The sequence below is a fragment of the Primulina huaijiensis genome, unplaced genomic scaffold (assembly GCF_012295235.1).
Source record: "Primulina huaijiensis isolate GDHJ02 unplaced genomic scaffold, ASM1229523v2 scaffold25443, whole genome shotgun sequence".
Lineage (NCBI taxonomy): Eukaryota > Viridiplantae > Streptophyta > Magnoliopsida > Lamiales > Gesneriaceae > Primulina > Primulina huaijiensis.
The window spans coordinates 109,872-117,672 of record NW_027356198.1 but is presented as its reverse complement, the minus strand read 5'-3'; the positions used below and the strand labels follow the sequence as shown (position 1 = coordinate 117,672).

Genomic DNA, 7,801 nt, shown 5'->3' with positions numbered 1-7,801 from the left:
TAAATTTTAGAAGAATTTTATAATTTTTAAAGGCTAAAATTAATTACTATGTCTAATAAGATAATGTAGATGTTTGAAATACCGGGAGTCGGAATTTTCTATGTGTGTATATCTATTTATATTTATACTTATTCTTGTACTTTTGTTTTTCTTAAATGTTATTGCTAATAAGTATAAAATATCTAAATAAATATCTTTAATATAATATAATCCGCCAAAATATTTTCCTAATGATAGTTATTTTTAAAGATTCAAACTTGAACATCCAATCGTACTAAAATCTAATATCCGATGACTGATGGGCGGTGATGAAATACAGACCTTTTTTTTATATATTTGTACTATATTATTGTAATGTGTAAATTCTTTAAAAAAAATCATATTTTTAAATTTTAATATTTGTTCAAAATTACGTTTACCAGTCTTTTAAGATATTTAATTAATAATTAATGTACTAAACAATGATAATCCCTAGAGATCTTTCATATGTTTATGTATCTGGTCAAGGTAGAAGGACAGTGGCATCGAATTCTGCTCCTGGAGTGCCTGTGCCTACGTATCGTCCATTTACAGAGTTCATGATTCGTTCCAAATTCCACGATTTTAATGATAGATAAAAATTGAATAAATAATAATATAAATTTATTTAGCCAAATGTAAAATTATATAATTTGATTCGACTTACAAATGCAACGTAGTGTGTTTCATCACTTGAAAATAATAAAGTTAGACAATTAAAACTATTTATTCTCAAAATTTACGGGTTTTGAGATATTGTGTTCTAGAAATATTTTTTTTTGGCTCGTAGGTCGTACATCATCTATTTATTATTATTACTATTACTTAAAGAAGAAACTCTTGGAATTATAGTGAAACTTTTATTTCTTTTAGCTACAACTTTTTTTATTATTATATGAGTAAAAATACATAATTATTTTTTAAATTATTCAAAATAATCCAATCATTTATAATTATATTTTATTTATTTCTAATATATATATATATATGTTTTTAGTAATATTTTTCCCCAAATTCAGTTTAGATTGTATAAAAAATAAAAGCATGGATTGAAATATATAAACATATATTATATCAATTATTTCCACACATATTTTATAAGTGAAATCGTTAGAGAAAATGATGGAAAAAAAATCCTCTTTTACCCCAAGTTTTTCCCACTCAATTGAATGAAGCGATCAAGATACCAATATAAATAACTTAACAAATCTTATTCTCATTGTGCAATTATAATAGAAAATATATTTCTTTTTTTCACAAATGTATAAAATTTCACTTCTCCGAATGTTTCACCCCCAACAAAAATATAATATATATACATTTTTTGAATATATATATATATATATTTATTTATTTAAATTTTTATTTAAATTTTTATCAAAAGATACATAAATAAATCAATTAGAGTTTAATTAGTAGTTACATGTTAAAATTATTACGTATTTATTTAAATAAGTTCTACATTCATAGATAATAAAATATCAATTACGCTGCATAATAGGACTTGACAGTAGTCCACCCAAAAATAAACATAGAAAAAAAAAGAATAAAATTTGACATAAAATTTATGAGAAATTAATTTTACATAATTTATGAATGTCCAGTTAGTTAGTGAACTGTATGCACTTAATAATGGCAGGATATAGTTCTTGCGCCCGCAAAGGACTAAACAGTCATTCCAAGGTCGAACTGAAGGGTGAATACGTCTAATCGCTTAATAATAAATCTCCCCAAACCCTAGTTCGTTAACCTTTCTGCATTATAAATATCTGTGCTATCCCATTTAGTGGACACTCCGCATCCGACAACTTCAGCGTTTTTTTAGGCCGGTAACATTAATTTATGTCGTGAATTATGCAATTTCTTTTCTAGATCTTGCTTCTATGCCTTTGATTGATGATAATTGCAGTTTTTTTGGATTGTTTGTGGTGTTTTGCTGTTAATTTACGTGTTGTTTGAATTAAAGAATTGTGAATTTGTAATCAGACTGGTTAGAAATGGAGGATTTGCATGTTTAATAATTTTTTTGCAGTTTCTATAGTGTAAGCTGTTTCTACTTGCGGCTTGCTAGTTTCAAATTGAAGAAGTTTTTGATTTGTTCTAATATAGGAAGGTCTCTCAATTTCTCCATATAATCCATTTCTTGTTAACGTTTAGATCGTTTAAGTTGTCGATTTTTCTGTAAAAAAAACAGATTTTTAGGTGTGTGTATATTCTAAGTCGATGCTTATTAATTTGTTATATACGATATTGTATGTTGCAAGTGGTTGGTGCATGTTATTGGTTGTAAAAAATAATTTTTTCTTATATTTGATTTACTTGAATATTCCAGTAAATTTTTTTAGATTAACTTTTTACAAACATCCAACCTTGAAATTATCCAGCTATAGCATCCCTGTTTGCTATCTTATTTTAATGTTGAACGGATATTTTTTATTCACCCTGATTTTCATTGCTGCAGTTTTATTTTAATTAAGGATCTAACATGGGTAAGGAGAAGGTTCACATCAACATTGTGGTTATTGGCCATGTCGACTCTGGGAAGTCAACTACCACGGGACATCTCATCTACAAGCTCGGTGGTATTGACAAGCGTGTGATTGAGAGGTTTGAGAAGGAAGCTGCCGAGATGAACAAGAGATCCTTCAAGTATGCATGGGTGCTTGACAAGCTCAAGGCTGAGCGTGAGCGTGGTATCACCATTGATATTGCCCTGTGGAAGTTCGAAACTACCAAATACTACTGCACTGTCATTGATGCTCCTGGTCACCGTGACTTCATTAAGAACATGATTACGGGTACTTCTCAGGCCGATTGTGCCGTGCTCATCATCGATTCAACCACTGGTGGTTTTGAGGCAGGTATTTCCAAGGATGGTCAAACTCGTGAGCATGCACTTTTGGCTTTCACGCTTGGAGTTAAGCAAATGATCTGCTGCTGTAACAAGGTATACAGCTCTGTCATTTATGTATTTGTATGCTTGTGGTATTTATCCTTATGCGTGGGTGCTAAATAATGTTGGTAAAGTTTTATTCTTACTCTTTTCTTTGAGATTTTTGAGCTTTTACAGAATTGAGATTAAAATCCCTGTAATATTTGTGTTCTATTTGAGTGCTATACTTGTAGATTTGTTGGCTTATTTTGATAAGATTTCTGTTCTAAATTACATCAATTATTCTGATAACAGTGCTCTTTGTTTTAGGAGCATGCTTTTGTGTATTTTTGATGGATGCTTAGCTCGTATGTGTGGCGCTAATTTATCACAATCTTTGTGTATTTTAGATGGATGCCACCACTCCCAAGTACTCCAAGGCAAGGTATGATGAAATTGTGAAGGAAGTTTCTTCCTACTTGAAGAAGGTTGGGTACAACCCTGATAAGATTCCTTTTGTTCCGATCTCTGGTTTCGAGGGTGACAACATGATCGAGAGGTCGACCAATCTTGAATGGTACAAAGGACCAACCCTCCTGGAAGCTCTCGACTTGATCCAAGAGCCCAAGAGGCCCTCCGACAAACCTCTCCGTCTCCCTCTGCAAGATGTATACAAGATTGGCGGTATTGGTACTGTCCCTGTGGGAAGAGTGGAAACTGGTGTCATCAAACCAGGCATGGTTGTTACCTTTGGTCCAACAGGGCTGACGACTGAGGTCAAGTCTGTTGAAATGCACCATGAGGCCCTCCCTGAAGCGCTCCCCGGTGACAATGTTGGCTTCAACGTGAAGAATGTTGCTGTTAAAGATCTCAAGCGTGGCTTCGTTGCATCCAACTCAAAGGATGATCCTGCTAAGGAAGCTGCGAATTTCACATCCCAAGTCATTATCATGAACCACCCTGGCCAGATCGGCAACGGTTACGCACCCGTTCTTGATTGCCACACTTCTCACATCGCTGTGAAATTTGCAGAGCTTGTTACCAAGATTGACCGGCGATCTGGCAAGGAGCTTGAGAAAGAGCCAAAATTCTTGAAGAATGGTGATGCTGGGCTTGTCAAGATGATTCCCACAAAACCCATGGTTGTGGAGACCTTCTCCGAGTACCCACCATTGGGACGTTTCGCGGTTAGGGACATGCGTCAGACTGTTGCTGTTGGTGTGATCAAGAGTGTGGAAAAGAAAGACCCGACTGGAGCTAAGGTGACGAAGGCAGCAGCCAAGAAGGGTGCCAAGTGACTTGTGAGGCTATGCTCTAGCATTCCTATATGTTTCAAAATTTTCAATTGCAACGATAAAAACTTGCTGTTTCTTTTTCATGTGTCTGGTCCTGTTTCGTGTTGTTTCTGTTTCTGTCCAAATGTTTTTCGCGGCAGTGGATTGCAGAATTGGGTGTTGGATCGCCGGTGGCGTGTCTTCTTGTTATTTGGATTTCACAATGTCTTGTGAGTGAGTTTGACATTGAACCAAATTAACTGCTTGATGATTTATATATGTAGTTTCCGGTAATATTTATGTCAGTGCGGTTTCTTGTAAATTAACATTATAGATAAGAACTTATCTTACAAAAATAATTATAGTTTTTTTATCACGAATATTTGATGCATATAAAAATCCATTAACGCATAAATTCTTCCTGCTACAAATATTTAATGGGAATGCATGCAAATGGTACGAAGACTCGAAGAGCAACTTGGACAGCGAGTTAGCACAGATTAAAACAAGCTTTGAATGCGGCCTTATATTTTGTTTGGTGGCAGAGGAAAAACTCGACATGAATTATAATATAAAATAGTTGGACAGTATCTAAACAAAAAACAGAGAAAAATAATCAAATCTTACATAAAATTTATGAGAAATTTATACACATAATTTTATGAATGTCCATACGTTATGCATGGAAGGTTCTGAAAAAAAAACTCATGAGTCGAATTTTATGTCCCAAGTCATTATCATGAACCATCACCGGCCAGATTGTCAACGGTTGTGCTCCCGTTCTTGATTGCCACACTTCTTTCATCCTGTTGAATTTTCCGAGCTTGCGACCAAGATTGACCGTCGATCGATCTGGCAAGGAGCTTGAGAAAGAGCCTAAATTCTTCACGAATGGTGATGCTGGCCTTGTCAAGGACTCAAGATGATCCCTCTAAACCCATCACCTTTGGGACGTTCCGCAGTTAGGGAGTAGGGACATGCGTCAGACTGTTGCTGTTGGTGTAATCAAGAGCGTAGAAAGAAGGACCCAATTAGTGGAGCAAAGGTGACAAAGGCAGCTGCGATGAAGGGTGACTTGTGAGTGCAGGCTTTGCTCTTCCTATCTGTCACATACTTAACTATCACCGTGAAAGAAACATGCTGTATCTTATTCGTGATGTTGGTACTTGGTACGTACGGAGTTGGTATATATGGTTTCTTGTTCTTTATGTCCGTTTGTTTTTCCTTCACAGCGCGGTGTAGCTCTCAGAATTGGTTGCTCGATCGGCGGTGGCGTGTCTTCTTACTATCTTTGTTTTGATATTGTTTCCGTTTTATAAATGAATTTTGTACGACATTGCTCAAATTTGCATCTGATATGTTGTAATATGCTTCAACATGTTTCTGTTTTCTGTTGCCTTTATATTTGGTCTACGACTCTACGTTACGTTTTTTAGTCTTATTTCTTAATATATTTCTGTAACAGTTGCTCTTTCATTTTACAGTAAGATTTTCATGAATTTAGCAATGGCAGTCATTCTCCAATGAATTGTTTGCCAATCAAACTTAAGATTTAAATTATCTTATACATATTTGATTGATTGAAACATGCATATATAGTAAGAGAATGTATTCATATAACAGAATCGAACCAGGTAATCCAAAATGACTGCACCAGTCTTTTGGCCCAAACCTTTTCATTATGCTTTTTTTTTTAAAAAAGAACGGGTCTCCTGATAAATGATTTTACGTATCTTTATTCATGAGACGAGTCAACCATGTTCATATTTACAATAAAATTTAATATTTTTGGCATAAAAGATAATATTTTTCATAGATGACTCAAATAAAATATATATATCACAAAATTGACCTATAAGACAGTCTTACAAGAATTTTTGTGTTTTTAAAATCATCATCATTATCCCGAGTTTTCTATCAAACCATGGTCTTTGGGTATTTTTATCCTAATGCAAGTTCAGTGGACCATGTCTAAAATTAATGCCCAGGGCTGAATTTTCCAAAGATGATATGATACATGCATTGCACATATCCAATTTGCAAATCACAAATTAAGAGTACGAAAAGGTGAAAAGCTTCAAACTTTTAAAGAAATAATACTAAACTCTGAAATCTTTAAAATCACTCTCCCTTGGATTTTCATAAAGGATATTAGAAATCGAAACTTGTAACCACAAATACAACCTTTAGTGTTCTCAAAATCCAGGCAGGCATTCAATGAGATTATCTTCTTTAATGCATTGAAGGCAAAAAATCCACTTTTTCGTCAAAATTTCCCACTCCATTTAATAATTCAAATCCAAACACAACAAATAAAATAAAAGAACAAATCTCAATCCCTCTATATTTTTCACACACAGCACATATCCTTCAGACAAGAAATGGGTGGAAATGAGAATCAGAAGCTGCCTCTGGAGAATCCACACGACCGTCGGGTTAAGCTTTGTTTCAAGGCTCAGGTGCATTTCTTTGATTCATCGCACACAGCCTGCACGCACGCAATACACACACACACATACTGTTTGCTCTGAATTTTTAAATTTTATGGGGCAGCTCATACATTTCGCGTTTTCCCCTTGTATTATTAGTTCTTTGCTCGTTGTATTTCGTGCATGGACGCATAACTCTTGTACACAAAAGATTGAAAAACTAGAAGAGACAGACCAAAGAGTAAGATTTGTAGGGGAGAATATGTTTGTCTTTCACAAAATCTGTTGGGTTCTTTATTTACGTAAACATTAATCTTTTAAAATTATTTTGCGGATAATCCATTCGTAACGTGCTGGTGATTCTTCAAGGAAAAAATTAATTTGGTTTTGGAAACTTTAGGATGGAACTGAAGCGTATTACAAATTCAATGCCGACACCAAATTGCAAAAACTATTGGTTGGTTATTGCAAAGAAAATAGTTTGGAGTATAAAGATTTGAGGTTCCTGTACCAAGGCAAGAGACTCGCTGCTAACCGAACTCCTGCCGAGGTAAATTTACTTCGACTTCCCTAAGTTAATTGCACCAACCGGCCCTTTTGTAAAAATTTTAAATGATAGAAAACTCCCTATGAATTTTTTTTAATAAACTAATACATCATTTCATTTTTGAAAAATCAAATACATTTAACCTTTATGTTATAAAAACTCTCTCTGGTCGGAGGTTTTATACTTGATTTTTAAAAACAGGAGGCCTAAATTGCTAATATTTTTAATGTAATGTGTTTTTATATTTTTTTTACAGAAAGTTATATTGCAATCAGCACATTTAACAATCTAAATTTAAGACCCGATCGAATTATTTTATTTTTAATGTGAATTTACAGCTTGACATGCACGATGAAGACGAAATCGACGTAATGCTCCATCAGCATGGAGGCGGGTGAAGAGGAGGAGAACCAAGAATTCGAAATCTTGTTAAAAAGCAAAGACTTCAAATTTTATGCAATTGCACTCCCTCCGAACAAATTATTGTAACATAAGATTCAATTTGGCGTTTTGGATCGCTAAATTTCATTTGAAATATCTAGAAAACGAGATCAAAATCAAAGGTATGAATTTGAAATCCAAACAATCCAAACAAAGACAATAGCTTTAGCCTAATAGGGCAAATATAAGCGAAATAACGTAATTTGATATTTATTTTCTT

At 34.0% G+C, this 7,801-nt stretch overlaps 2 protein-coding genes across 3 annotated transcripts; both read left to right on the top strand.

Annotated features, from left to right (window-relative positions):
• The first annotated feature begins 1,714 nt into the window (after window positions 1-1,714).
• On the top strand, window positions 1,715-4,458 carry LOC140967503 (elongation factor 1-alpha). 2 transcript variants are annotated; one of them, XM_073428049.1, is made up of 3 exons: window positions 1,715-1,847; window positions 2,480-2,965; window positions 3,301-4,458. In XM_073428049.1, the coding sequence occupies exons 2-3, from the start codon at window positions 2,504-2,506 to the stop codon at window positions 4,186-4,188; spliced, it is 1,350 nt and encodes a 449-aa protein (XP_073284150.1). In that variant the 5' UTR covers window positions 1,715-1,847; window positions 2,480-2,503; the 3' UTR covers window positions 4,189-4,458. The 2 variants fall into 2 exon arrangements, with proteins under 2 accessions (XP_073284150.1, XP_073284151.1); XM_073428050.1 differs by having other exon boundaries at window positions 1,819-1,843.
• Window positions 4,459-6,510: 2,052 nt separating this feature from the next.
• LOC140967492 (small ubiquitin-related modifier 2-like) lies at window positions 6,511-7,721 on the top strand. Its single transcript, XM_073428034.1, has 3 exons — window positions 6,511-6,623; window positions 6,994-7,143; window positions 7,479-7,721. The coding sequence occupies exons 1-3, from the start codon at window positions 6,546-6,548 to the stop codon at window positions 7,536-7,538; spliced, it is 288 nt and encodes a 95-aa protein (XP_073284135.1). The 5' UTR covers window positions 6,511-6,545; the 3' UTR covers window positions 7,539-7,721.
• Window positions 7,722-7,801: the final 80 nt, after the last annotated feature.

Bases quoted from the DNA above. Each gene is read 5' to 3' on its own strand.
- LOC140967492 (XM_073428034.1), top strand. From the start codon at position 6,546: ATGGGTGGAAATGAGAATCAGAAGCTGCCTCTGGAGAATCCACACGAC. The intron at 6,624-6,993 runs GTGCATTTCTTT...TGGAAACTTTAG, and splicing joins AGCTTTGTTTCAAGGCTCAG to GATGGAACTGAAGCGTATTA. The intron at 7,144-7,478 runs GTAAATTTACTT...GTGAATTTACAG, and splicing joins CTAACCGAACTCCTGCCGAG to CTTGACATGCACGATGAAGA.
- LOC140967503 (XM_073428049.1), top strand. From the start codon at position 2,504: ATGGGTAAGGAGAAGGTTCACATCAACATTGTGGTTATTGGCCATGTC. The intron at 2,966-3,300 runs GTATACAGCTCT...TGTGTATTTTAG, and splicing joins TGATCTGCTGCTGTAACAAG to ATGGATGCCACCACTCCCAA.